The sequence below is a fragment of the Hylaeus anthracinus genome, unplaced genomic scaffold (assembly GCF_026225885.1).
Source record: "Hylaeus anthracinus isolate JK02 unplaced genomic scaffold, UHH_iyHylAnth1.0_haploid 11997, whole genome shotgun sequence".
NCBI classification, from domain to species: Eukaryota; Metazoa; Arthropoda; class Insecta; order Hymenoptera; family Colletidae; genus Hylaeus; species Hylaeus anthracinus.
The window spans coordinates 488015-501704 of NW_026534344.1; the positions used below are offsets into that span (position 1 = coordinate 488015).

At 48.5% G+C, this 13690-nt stretch overlaps 1 protein-coding gene across 4 annotated transcripts in view; it reads right to left on the bottom strand.

Annotated features, from left to right (window-relative positions):
• Positions 1–8852: 8852 nt before the first annotated feature.
• LOC128889518 (dachshund homolog 2) overlaps positions 8853–13690 on the bottom strand; it is a 176216-nt gene continuing 171378 nt past the window's right edge. For all 4 annotated transcript variants that reach the window (XM_054147206.1, XM_054147204.1, XM_054147201.1 and 1 more), the window contains one exon: positions 8853–11601. In XM_054147206.1, coding sequence (XP_054003181.1) covers positions 11549–11601 — 53 coding nt within the window. In that variant the 3' untranslated portion in view covers positions 8853–11548. The remainder of the gene's footprint in view (positions 11602–13690) is intronic.

The window sequence follows — 13690 nt, forward strand, 5'->3', positions numbered from 1 at the left end:
CGGGTTACCGCTCTGTCGTTTTCCCCTCTCGCTTTTCCGAGCCCCCTTTCTCTTTTTCTCCACCTCTGGCTACTTCCCCCTCTGAATTTCACTCGTCTCTATGTACGCGATAGTCTGCATTCTCATCGCCTGGCGCGCCTCGTCTCGTTCCTTTTTCCTCTTCTTTCTTTTTTCCCCATTTTTGTTTTAATCGGAAACAAAAGCGTTATTGCGGAAATTAAATGACACATCAAGGGGTGAATTGTCGGCTTAAAAATGTAACGGCTGGCAAAAGCGACGGCTGACAGGGGAACGTAATTTTTGCAGGTTCCAGGCTCGCACAATCGTTCGACCCGCGGATCGACGAGATCGATACCGTGCAGTTTCCGATCCCCATTGTTTCCCTCGGTTCCCTCAGTTCTGTTCCGAGGGCTGAAGCCAAAGGGGAGACCGATGAATTTTCTCGTTTAAATCGAATTTTTTCGATGTTTCGATCACTGCTTGATGGATCACTCTTCAAGTCTAGAAAAAATATATCTGTCTAAGTAAGGAAGTCTTCGAGGAGGTTGGAAACACAACAAAAGTTTTTAGAGAGAATCGAATAAAAATTCAGCTGTATGTTAGGTTCGAAATCAGGAAACGCATCGTTCGAACAAACCTCGGCTCAATTTTACACGACGTTACTCAGTCATTCGAACGAAAATTGCTGTTTACGATGGGAACATCTTGTTTGGCCACGAGTGTCTGTAACCAGGTAGCTCCGCGTCGAACAAAGATTTTTAATTGCGCATGCAAATCCTGGGGGATCGGGCCCGAGAGAGTCCCGTGTGTATCCAGCGGCGTAGAACAAACCGGCAGGGCCAATTCTATTGTCCCGATCTAGGATCCACTTAGGCCAAGTAATTGATAGATCCCTCAATGGCGGAGGAGGGATCGAGGAATGACAGGTTACGGGCCAGGATACGGGCCGTTCGCACGACCCTACTTCGCTGCCGTGTTATTAGTTAATTCTTACAATTACTCGTCGTCCCTGTGGTTATTCCATTACCGTACAACTCTCGTAGATCACCTGGACTTCACCGCCCCCCCCCCCCATCTGCCCCCCATGGTCCGATCGGAGCTGAGTCCACCGAACGACATCCTCGATCCTCTCGATCTCCTCGTTTTCTCTCGTGGAGTTGGCGTGTGGCCCGATCGATCCTCACCGAATCATTCTCCTCGAAGAGGATCGCGACTCTTCGAGACGATCTACAAATTCTACAAAATTCTTCCTAGTCTAACATTCCGTTATTCGAAAGTTAGCGAACCGATCGTCTGGAATTCATTTTTCAGAACATAAATTCCCACATGTCCGAATTTGTTAAACCTATAGTTCCACGATAATTAATTGCCAGATAATCGCGATAAGTTGACGTCCCCAACTCGAACTAGCGCAGAGAGTCGTTGACGTCATCAAATGCTGTATCTAGCTTTCGCATCTCCTTAATTGTAGTCCTCGGAGTTCGCAGGGAAATCACGAGCAACCTTCCAGAGTCGGGTGAAGAGTTGAAGAGTTCAGCTCTTGGAGGATTCGACGACTCTGAGACGTTTTCTGGTTCGCGGCGGTCTCGCGTTGCCGGTGTGTTTGAAAAAGCGGTTAACGAAGGCGGGAAAAGAAGGCGAATGGTTAATTAGACGCAACTGCCGTGCGGGTAATAAATGTAACATTAATGAGTCGTAGTAACCTTGATGCTTCGGCAAAGGAGCCAGACGCGATTTCCAGTTTTATTGAAAAACAGGAAAAGATCAAGCGCACCGAGCCGTGGCGCAATTGCGCCTGCCTCCTCTGCGTATATGCTCTGTCTATTATTATTTCATCACTGTTTTGAATATTCCTCGCTAAATGGAATTAATTTTTGAAAAAGAAAAGAAAATAATGAAGTACAGAGAGAAACGTAACCGGGTGCGCGCGCGTAAATGTACCGTGGCGATCTAATCTAGTCCGCAAAGTCAGTGCCGGATCGTGAGACTCGCTCTGACGTCTTAATTGTGGTGTAATGCTCGTTGCGTTAATGGTGTGAATGAACTATGTTTTCAATTACGGAGAGATCAAAGGAAGCAACGAACTACTTACTACCTGCCATCGTGTACGAATCTCCCTCAGCCTCGTCGCCTCCCGTGCTCGTCGAGCTTCCAATCGATTTCCACGCGTGTTACGCCGGATGCCTCTTTTCCCTACTTCCTCCAGATTCTCGATACTTTCCAAGTGTGCACGCGCCGTGCACCTTTCTCGACGTCGTTACTCACAAGTAGAACGCTCGATGTTATTACAAGGGTTGTTTGAGGGATTAGGCTTTAATCGATCTTTTTTTTTTTATAATAATCCAGATTTAGATAAAGACGCGTTGCTTGGACTAGGTTCGGTAGCAGACGTGTTACGAGGACAAAGACCTCTCCAACGATGCATGTCAAGTTTTACCAAGAAAATAGAAGAAGATGGAAGTCACTTATAGCTTGCAGATTTCGAACGCATCACTGTGAGTTAGTTCCAAGTACTTAGCAACCTGCCAACAGAGAAGAATTCGAGTAGTCTGCGACGTTGCTTTCCGAAATCCTATGAAAGAAGACTAGTCACGACCACGAGGAGCGCCTCTCGCGAACGCAGTAAACGATTACAGCTTGCTCGTTCGCCGATAACGCTCTCACGGTTAGGGGTGTCCGGTCCGGTGGCTGATCGAGGTTTAAACGGCCAAGTATTCGAGTCGAGGTGTCGATCGTTTTTTCCAATCGTGGCGCCTCGAAGACCTTGACAAGGCACCGCGCACTTTCTTGTGCTTCTTCTTCTGCTCGTCGCGGTTCGTGTTTCGACAGAGTTACACGCGAGAATGCGCCGCGTTACATCGCGGTTCATAACGATCGCCGGATGTGGTCAGCCAGTGTTTAATCGGTGCGGATGGAAAAATCCTTTCCGTGAGAAACTCCTCGTTCCTGGTTCCTCTGGCCTATGAAACTTTCAGAGAAAATGGTACTCGCGACGATCCCTCCGGCTGGAAACGGGGAAGAATTCGTTCCGACTGCGCATCAAGATTTCGTTGCGTAGAACGAAATTTCTCCTTGGGTGAACAGAAGCAGGCCCGGGCCGCGCCGAGGAGGGCAGAGAGGATCGGTTCCGAAGGTAAAATTTAATAACGAACCGACGACTCGACTCGGAGAGCGCGCGTTATCGCCGCGGAATATCAAAACGCTTCGCCGGGAGCTGCGGCGAGCGTAATTTCGGCGGACGGCAGTGCGCGCCGATACTTATCATCGGTAATCCGAGTAGTACGAAGGGCTGCAGGAGAAAAAAGGGAGAGAGACTGGGAGACCATCACCCGGAGGGGGAAGATCGTGACCGAATAAAGGCGACGCAGCTTGCCTGGGTATCTGGCTGGTGCAACAGTTGGGATTTTCAATCAGTTTCCTCGACGAGGAAAAATTTTCAAATTGTTCGCACGATAGGTACAACGGTAGTTGCATGGGTACATGTGTGAATGGGAATAATAAAATCACGGAGATTCGACGCAGAGGAAGAGACTCGGCATCTCTGCTGCACCTATTAGAATGTTACGTTTGAAAAATAACTCGACCAGAGAGACATCGGAGGGAATTACGTTACAATTTGGAGAAAACGCTAAAAGCCCTCAAACAATTAATTTCCGATGGTCCGTTTCGCGATAATGGCTGACCAGAATCCAGCAACAGGGAAGGGTCCCTTTGAACTCGTGGGTCCCCACGTTTGGTGCTCGCTTCCATCCAAAAAGCTCTCGTTCAGAACACCTCGTACGAGATAAAGAATAGAGACGCGGGCTTTTTTGGGTTATAAACGCGTCGACCCTTCTCCTGAACGGATTAACCCCTTGGCACCGACGCATCTACCTTCGACCCTCTCCAAGATCCCAATTTTGTTAAATATTCAGCTCGTGGAAATTTCTTTCATTTAATCCGACCATCGAAAAAGAACATACTGTGATGCCCGGGCGAGGACTTGTCCAGCGTCGCGTCGGACAAGAACTCCTCGAAGCTGGGCGTTGCGACGCAGACGGTTGGAAAGCTCTAGTCAAGCGCGTGGTACATTTCATTAAGTAAACGAAAGGACGTTGTTCGCTTCGGTTTTGGAAACATTGATTTTCGTTTACCCATTCCTCTGTCGCTCTTCCCTCTTTCGGCTCCTTTTGCCCCTCGACCGCGCTCTCCCGGCCTCCTTGGAGGGATGTTTCGTTATTTAAACAGATTAGCAATACGGCAGCCCCCGAGGGAAGCGTCTTATGTGTTTCCAATGCGTAGAACGCCGAGGAAATTAATCCTTCTTGCGAGGCTCGCTTTGCGCGGCGATGCTGCTTCAAAATACGCCTCTTCGCGTCGTTGGCACCTCCTCCACCTTGTTGGTTAACCCGATGTCGGGATACTTTTCGTCGCGGAATGCTACAGATTCCCCTCGTGCACAGTTTTTGACAGGTCAAGTCGCGAAAAGCTTTGGAAAGTGGCTGTTATTTACATTTACATTATTTACGATTCGTATTCTTTCTTTTCTTTCGCGTAATCTTTTGTTGATGTCCTTGTCCATCGGATTACAGTTCAGCAGATTTTCGAGTATAGAACCCGATAAATATCGGCCGTAGGGAGTAGCCGCGATTTCAGGTCTTGCGAAGGTCCAGTTAAGAACAGAGAGAGAAGGGAAAGAGACGGTCGTTGGTCGAAGGAGCGGTCGCCTACTGGGAACCGATTCTCTAATACAAATTCATGAACGGCTCTCGCCGTTTACCCTCCATTAGAGGCAAGCGCAATCAAAAGCTGGACCCGATAGACAACGTCGGGATCCGAGAGCAGCTGTAAATCAAACTACGAAATTCCTTGTGTCTGGTCTCTCTCGCGGTGTCTGTCGGACCACGGGGCGTCCTGGAAAGTGTTGAGCTTTGCCTCTCTCCTCTCTTTCTCTCTCCGTCTCGAGTCTCGATCCGCAACGGTGTAATTATGCGTCCAGGGCCCCGAAACCGAACCGAGGGGGGTAGAGGGCCACCGTTCCCCTGTCTCTCCAACCCCGTTCGCCAAAATCTCCATCGTCCAACTATTCCACCTCCCTCTCTGGACCTCCTCTCCGCGTACATCGAGTCGAACCGTGACCGAAATAGGGAAAAACGAACGATTCCCTTCCGCTCGTTTGCACTCGGATCGGGAGATAACGAGGCAGTCGGTAAACGACCTTCTTGCCTTTTCATTCCAGAAACGGAGACGTCCCTTAGGCGCAGTACGCCCCCTGCGATCAAAATCCCCGCTTTCGGGCTTTTCCGCGAGCAGGACAGCTAACCTCGAGGCATTAGATTCAATTCGAGATGAAACTCGCTAGCGGGAGGGTTTTCGAACGATTATTGTTGAATCGTAGATGTAAAAGTATAGCGAATCGAGGGTAACGCGGTTTCGAACCAGTCACCTCGAGCATATGCTAATACATGGGGGTTACTAAATAGGCGCGCTAATGTATGCAAGCATGGAAGTTATTAAATACGTTAATGTATGCAAGCGTGGAAGCTATTAAATGTATTAATACGTGCTAGCATGGAAGCTATTAAACATATGTAAGCAATTCATGTATTATTTATGTTTATACGCGCATTAATGTACGTATAGGTATACTTTCAACAAGTATCATTTTTGTTCAATGTCATTTATATTAACAGACGCTCAGGTACTTTGAAATTTTGCATAGATCTACCAGAGTAATACGTTTGATCATGATCTTCTTGAGAGTTGACGAGTCACAAATTGAATCCATCTGAATCGATATACGTGGTATACTTACTTTCGAAAGAATTATACTATTTGTAGCCTGATTCGAAGAGCTTGCAAATTCCGTTCTCAGCTTCCCCGAGGCTCTCAGCCTTTTGCCAGCTCCTCGCGCGTGTTTCTTGCCCGCGTTCTAGTCTCCGACTCTTCTGGAGACTTGGGTCGTTAAATCGCGAGCGGAACCCGCGCGAACGACCGGCCCCGCGGGCCGTTAAACTTGGAAACTACCGAAAAACCGCGAGTGCGTTTCCTGCGCCTGGCAGTGGAGCACTTACAATTGCAAATCTTGCGTTGTTGTTGGCCGACATTGGCTGCGGTCGCGTTTCTTCGGCGTCGTGAAAGTTTCCGCGCGGAATCAGCCGGCTGTTTTTGCGAAGCGTCCATTGGTCTCCCGCGGTCGGGGCGGGAGTTTGGTAAAATTGTTTAGCATAATTCGAGCACGACGCACCGAAGAGGAGGGGGCGCCTTTCGTCGCTAGGCCCCCCTCCTCGACAAAAATGACTTGTTTTGCCCAAGCTTAACTCTCCTCGTTAGCCGCGTTGACATCTTGACGAAAAGTCAGGCGAAAAGTCCTCGAGGATCCCTCGAGACGTCCTTTTCCTCCCGAGTATACTTGTTTTCGAGAAATGGTTGGTGGAGATGCAAAATCGAACGTCAATGGGGTGGTTCGAAGTGTTGTTTTAAGAAGAAACTCAATTTGTTCACACAAGTGCTAGGAACGAAGAGAGGAAGTCGTGTTCGGTATTTATTTTTGCAAAAGGAGCAGAGAACTGAGTTCCTCCGTTACAGGTTTCTTTATTTCTGTAAAACGTCGCATGAAAAGTAATAATAAACTTATTTCGGAACGCTGAAACCTCGTTTCGCTTGAATTTGCCCAAGATAACATTCGGCACTTTCCCTGACTGTTCTCCATTCGAGAAACGGCAATATTTCGCAATAAATTATTCTGGCAGCCACGCAGGCACCGATATAAAAATGTTGCTCAACTTGCGTGTCTCATAAACAACGCTCGATGACAAAACTCCGCCGTGGAACCTATAAATAGGATGATCGCGTTTGGAAAATCGCGTGGCGTTTATTAAGGGGAAATGGATTTACCGTGTCCCGGGATCGAAGAGGACGATCGTGAGTCGAGTGGATCGTTTCCTAAAGAAATAATCTGGAAGATTTGTAGGCCGATCGGCGAGCAGCGGGAACCTGCTTTTGATAAATTATACGCGTGGATCGACGGGAGAAATGGCGGCTCGTAAAGCGAGCGCCGCGGACGGCGCTCGTTGCGATTCTAATTAGAAGGAATTCCGTCGTTCCAGGGGGGCGAATTAAGCTAATCGGCCACGACGAACCGAACGAGGGTCTCGCCACGGCTGGCGACGCGCGTCGGGACGCGGAAGCCGAGTTGAGACAAGGAGGAGGACGATTTTGACGAGAAAAAACGGAGAAAAGAGGGTGGCTTGGGTGAACAGGTTTGGGGTGAGAAGGAAAACGACCCTAGCGGTCCAGGAAAAAATCGAGAGCATGAAATTAGTCGTACTCGCGGCGTTCGGGGCATTAGAACCGCCCTCGGGACTCCGTCTCGTTTTATTCGATAATTATGCAAATGCCCGAATGATTGTCGGGCAATATGTCCTTGGAATAAAAAGTCGAGTCGTGGAGCAATTCGGTTATCTTTATGATTCGAGCGGAGAAGGAACGACGTGGGGTGGAAACCGCGAGGGGGAGAAAGAAAGGGCGTCCACGGGTGGTCGTCGTCAGCCATCCACTGTCGCCGCCGCGAGGAGCGAAGTACTTCATTTGCATCGAAACGTTACTTTCCCTTTTATCCTCGGGGTTAATCCTCTGTTGTATGAATTTTATTCCAACTTTCGAAAGTTGGAAGAAGCGGGTCTTTGTCGGTAGTAGCTGCAGCGACGAACATCGCCATTCCTAGGATACCTTTCATACAATCATTCTTAGCGAACCTTTCGAACCAGAATTAAACTTCAAATTACATTAAATTGAAGTTGAGCTCGTTCTACTCCAATTTTATTTTACTAAAATCACTAACAAATTACGACGCGTGCCTCGTGTTCCCTTCTGTGTCAACTCGTTACGTGACCAGGTGTTGCGAGATCTACGGGCGCATAGATCCTAGCCGGCTATTAAGACGTTCGCTGGCCGATTTAATTAAGCGGCTACGACTCTTTCGGCCCTGTCGTCGCCGCTGAACCGTGAGCCGGATCGTCGCTATTTATTATTAAAATATATTCCCCGTCGAAAGGGTGGAGCCTGGCTTGACCAATGGGCTGGCGTCGCGTGCCGTGTGTCGTTAGGACGGCTGGAAATTGATAAGAATGCATCGTCGCAGGGCTAGCGACGCCGGTGCGGCCTTTAATCTGGACGTTGCGAGACCGCGCTCCTTCATCCACCAACAACGAATCTATCGGACCCCAGTCCAGTAATTCTGATGCAAAAACTTTCACCAACCGAGCCCTACGCTTTTTTCCACGACGCGAGAAATCACTTACGTCCAATCGTTTCTTTCCACGACGCCATAGGCGCAAATCTCATTTCCTGCGTAAAAATCGTGGTACTTCTCTAGGTGAATATTTCTGGAACAAGGGGGAAATATGAGAGTGTGGTCCCTGGAAATATTAAATATTTTACGACTCGTGCGGTTCGTTGGATTATCCAAAGAAGCACGAATAGTTGCAGAAGTAAGGTTAAAAGGTTTTTGGTTGGGCGTAGTTGTGGAGCGCTATGGTAGGAATCAGTAGCTATATGAAGAGTTCATTTGTGTTACTCGTTTTTATCGAGAACATTGGTTCGTGTATAAGAAGGGGATCGAGACACACCAGAGCCTTTTACAATAACAACTATTTATTTATAGGTAATAATGCTGAATTACAATGAATACACTTTGTTGCCTCGATACTAGATTGTATAAGTCCGATCGCGAAATCGTCATCGCTCGTCGTCATCGTTTACCCAGCAGCGCGGCGATGCTGCGTTTTCCATAACCGCCCTCCCCCCCCTCCCCCCTCCCCCCGCCCCCGCCCCCGGCCCCGGCCCCGACCCTCGAGTTACTTTCCCCTGTACGCAACCCACCCCGGTTAACCCCACCCCAGATCCAGCGTGTTTCTTTGTTTCATTATTTTCTTTTCTTTTATTTCGCGCGAATTAACCCGACTCGCCGATCGAGAATCGCCAGATCGAGCAAACCGTTCACTTGGTTGCTCGAGGAACATAGATCTCGAGATCTCGCGTGCTCCCTTGGCCCCGTCGATTCCCCATCGCGAGATTGACCCCCGATCGATTGGTTGGCGGCGATGGCAAATACGGATGAGCTATCGGTGGTTAAATTCTCGTTTCACTACGTGTAGCGTCGTCTTAACGGGCATTTTAGCCGGTACGCACGATCTAGACACTATGATTATGTGAACTTTACAACACAAGAACCTTACGGGCAAGAGACTTTGTACATGGATCTTAAATACGGGGATCGACCCACTCGGCGAAACATTTGCACGCGGTACTCCTCGCCTCCTCATCACCGGTTTCCTTTTCACCGCGACGCCAAACGACGACGTCTCGCCGCGCCGTTTCGGAAATGTTTCGCCCGTGTCGATCGCGACGCAAACGCCGGGACACACGCGGTTATGCATTTAGCCTTACTTATCGACGGTAGTAACTAAGTTATTTATATAAATAAGGTGTTACGATTTAAAACGCACGGATCCTCCGTTGTTTCTCCGATTTTCTCGCAAACGCTTCTCGTCGCCGTGCTTCCTCGCCCCCTTTGTCTCCCTCTATCGCGATTCAAGCAATTTTGCCTACCCCTATACGTCTACACGCTCCCGATTCGATTCTCTCCAGATTCTTCGCTCACCTGGCAAGCTCTCCCTCGTTATTCTTTTTTTTTTTTTCACGGTCAGCGATGCGCGCACATTCACTCGGCGTCTCTCGCTCTATATGATACAAGAAGATCGAGTCGTCGGAGACTCCGAGCGTCTCGCGAAATGGAGATCAGAGATGGACAACATCGTACGAATAAATAATCTTGAATTCCATAAACAAAAGGTGAACTAGTTTGTCATTTTATGGGCGAAAATGATGCATCGAATCGGGGGAGGTTAAAATCACAGTTTATCCGAATAAGCGTTCGACAGAGTCGTTATACAGAGTTTCTTTTCGCTCGTTATTCGAATAAAGTTTTGCCCACCTCTGATGGAAACGCCCTTGTCTCGCAAACGGGTAGAGACGAGCCCGCGAGACTCGATCGTGGATCGGCGATCGAGGCGCCCCGTTGTACACCGCCCCCAGGGAAATGATATTAACGATAACGATAACGGTAGCAGGTTTCTTTGTGCTTTGTCTTTTTAATCTTAAAAGCAAATTTGTTTCGTAACATTGCTCGATTAGCGACGCTCTAATCCTCTGCAAACATAGATCTCCATCCATGCTAGGTATCCATGCTCCTAGAGGACTGAAACGTCTCCAAGAGTAACGTTATCTAATTTAGTTTTAAGACTAAGGAGACAAAGCGCAAGGAAAATCGCCGATTTTATTTACCAAGAACAAATGGACTATCGACCCTACGGTTTATCATAATGATAATAATACTCGAAACCGGGGCGGCGCGCCCGATCGTCCGTACACATACAGACTTAACACAATTACCTAATGAAATCGCTCGTTAATTAGAAGATAGGTACCTCTAAGAACGCATGCACGCGCGCACGCACTCTCAAGCACTCTCAAGCAGTCTTTAGAAATATCTCGACACGGTTGCTGGATGTCGTCCATTGTTTCGCCTAACTTGGAGACGAAAGTCGCGCTGGGGGTGCTCGATGCACCCTCGGACCTGCGGTATACCTTCGCCGACCCTCGTGTTCGCGGTGGACGTCTCCTCCTGGCCAGAGACGGGCAAAATTCTACCTAAACGAAAATCTCGAGTAACGAATGAAATCCACCGTGAAAGAAGGCGTGAATATATGAAAGAACATGTTTCATGTTTTATACACGTGGAATTAAATGGTCGAGTTAGGTCAAACAGCCTTATTCGTTAAATAAAATAAATAGATGCAACGTTGTTTAATGCTTGTACATAATAAGCGTGAAGTTTCCAAGCATTCGTTAAAAACGTTTAAAACAGAGGAGCTACACAAATATCAGTCAAAATGCGAATCGTGATTGGAATAATAAATAAATGGAGCGATGATTACACCGCGAAATGAAGTAAGTTTTGATCGAGCGAACCTAGAGAACTGCTATCAGCGCAGGTTTAACTTTCCATCGTTTGTTAATCGAATCACTGCCCGTCTCCAGTTTTGGGAAACCGATCTCGGATCGAACGCGGAAGCGGAACGCCCGACACGGCTGTTCCCGCCTCGTTGATATGTGTTACCACCGACTCGATCGACGGTTCGATTTCTCGGTTGCTCCAAGTCGATCCTCGTGGACCGACCGATAAACGAGGACTCGATTCTTCGACTGTGAACGTCGTCCTTGACACTCGCGCTGAAACTGTGCTCGCGTCGTCGTACGAGACTCGGACTACCGAAAGTTCGGTTCTGTCGCGCACACACCCCTTGTGGCTCGTTTCGCGGTTTCGTTTCGCCTTCCCTGGAATAGGAGAGTCTTTTGTTCGTCTCTCCTCCGTTCGCGCAACTCTCCGCGGAACTTGCCGCGTTTCCGGTTCCTCGCGTCCTCTCTGTCGCTCTCCGTCGAGCCGTCACTCGTTTTGGCTGCTCGCTGGCCTCTCTGCTCCTCTTCTGCCTTCGTCAAGCCTCTTCTAGGTCGCGCTCGTGAACAGAACGGAGTTCTTGTAGTAGCCCGTTCGGGATTCTGAAACAGAACACCATCCAAGTGCATTTTACGAGTCTCGCGGTTGGATACACGATGGGACTTTGTTAGAAAAACGTGGTCAAAGTTCGATGTTCAGTGGGTGAATATCTTACAAGCTTTTCATGCTTGTTGATATGTTATAGCAGCAGGAATGATTAATGTAGACCTTTTATTCGCGAATGAATTCGTACGAGAACGTTATGATTCACCTCTTTGAAACAACCTTTTTAGGTTTTGAGATAATTTTATAAATCAATCGAGAGGTGATTTAAGCAGGTACAATCTCCAATTGGATTACACTTTGCTCAACACTCCCATACCTTACGAATCAATTTGCAAATGAGGAGGACCAGTTTATTCCAACTCTATCCCGTGCGTCGCGACGCTCGCGAATCTTCGTCCTGATCGGAAACGCGATCTCGAACGGCAACGGTGATTCGGAGACGAGGAAGAGTGAAACGCCGAGCGAATGATTCGATGATCGTTCGGTTGGAAGCGGCGCCGCTCACTAATTATCCAGAGCCTGTCGAGACGTAGATGAACGAGAAAGAGACGGAGACGATCGCGTTCTCCGCGGGAGAGAGAGAGAGAGAGGGAGAGAGAGAGACGGAGGATTCTGGACCCTATCGGCGAAGCGTTCGTAAATACGAGACCGGTCGACTCATCGGCCCTTAGGGCCCCTTTGTGATCGAGCCGCCACTCGACTTTTTATCCAACTGTCGCTTATGATTGAAAATCACTGCGTGTTTTAATAGTCCACCGGATTCGATTTACTCCGTCTTCGAGGCTGGGGCTCTCGCGTCGCGTCCTCTTCCCCAGTTCTTTCTATTGTTTTTTCACAGGGAACGGCAGCGCCTCGTTCCACGAGATCCAGTTGCTCTATTTTTATTAATAGTTAATGGAACGCGTCGTATATTGGTATGTTTGTAAGACCATATTCTTGGGTGACTTGTTTCTTAGGATTTGAGACGCTAGGAAAATTTATTTTTATTAGGAAAATGGTAAATAGAGTATGCAACCATAACATTCTCTATTCAGCTTATTTTCTATTCTGGTCTGATCATCTTCGATGTTAAGAATTTTGTAATATTTCGTGGAACGAGCCGATACTTGGAGGAAGCATCGTCGTTGCTCCAACTTCGTGACTCGAAAGAAAGGAAACCGAAAACGACAGCAGCGACGAAGCGGAGTTTGCGAAGCCGCGGCCAATTAAGGGACCACTCGTTAAGGCTGCAGCGCAGGGGAGGGCCCGCGCCGCGAAAAACGATTATTTACGTGCAACGTCACGTCGGGCCCTCGCGGAACATTGAAATCGCGCGCGCCGCATACGGGGTGCAGTTTTTGCCTGGCTCCTTCGACCAACTTTCGACAAGTTTCCGCGAAGCTAGCGAGCGTGGCAAGTTTTGAATCCGACGGCGTGTGCCGGCGACACCGTTGCAAGAAACCACCCCTTTCGGAGCAACGGGACCGCCCCCGGAGACTTTCTAATTAAAGATCCGAAGTTCGTTCCTAGTCGCAAGAAATTCCACCGCCGTCGCTCCGCCACGCTCGAATCGGAGAACGAGCGGGGCTCTCGACGCTCGGCGAATCGAAAATCGAATTATCTCCGACATCCCTCCCCCTTCCCGCCTTCGATTATACCGCAGAATTCTCCGCAGAACTTGGAAGCTCCACGTGCAGCGATTACTGGCGCCAGTTTTCTTGCAAGACCGTAGCGCGTCGATTTAAGCTTGTGTCTTCGGTGGCTTTGGCGGAGATCTTGAAATGCTACCATTTTTTCAACGCTGGATTTATTTTCATTACCGCCGCCGCAGAGAATCTAAACTGACATATCATTTGGGAGATCTCCGAACGCGAAATAGTTGAAAGACCGTGTCTTGTGTTTACAAGAAGACGATCAGTCGCAAAATATCGCGATACTTGTTCTACCAATTTTAAATAAATCAATTCCAAGACAGTGCTCAAACTGATGCCACCGATGTTGGACGCCATCAATTTGGTGTCCACCTGGCGCCAGTAATTTTTGCATCGGGCAGGCGTCGCGGTAGAATAGGTCACCGTCGCCATCGTGCATCGTCGGACGAATTTA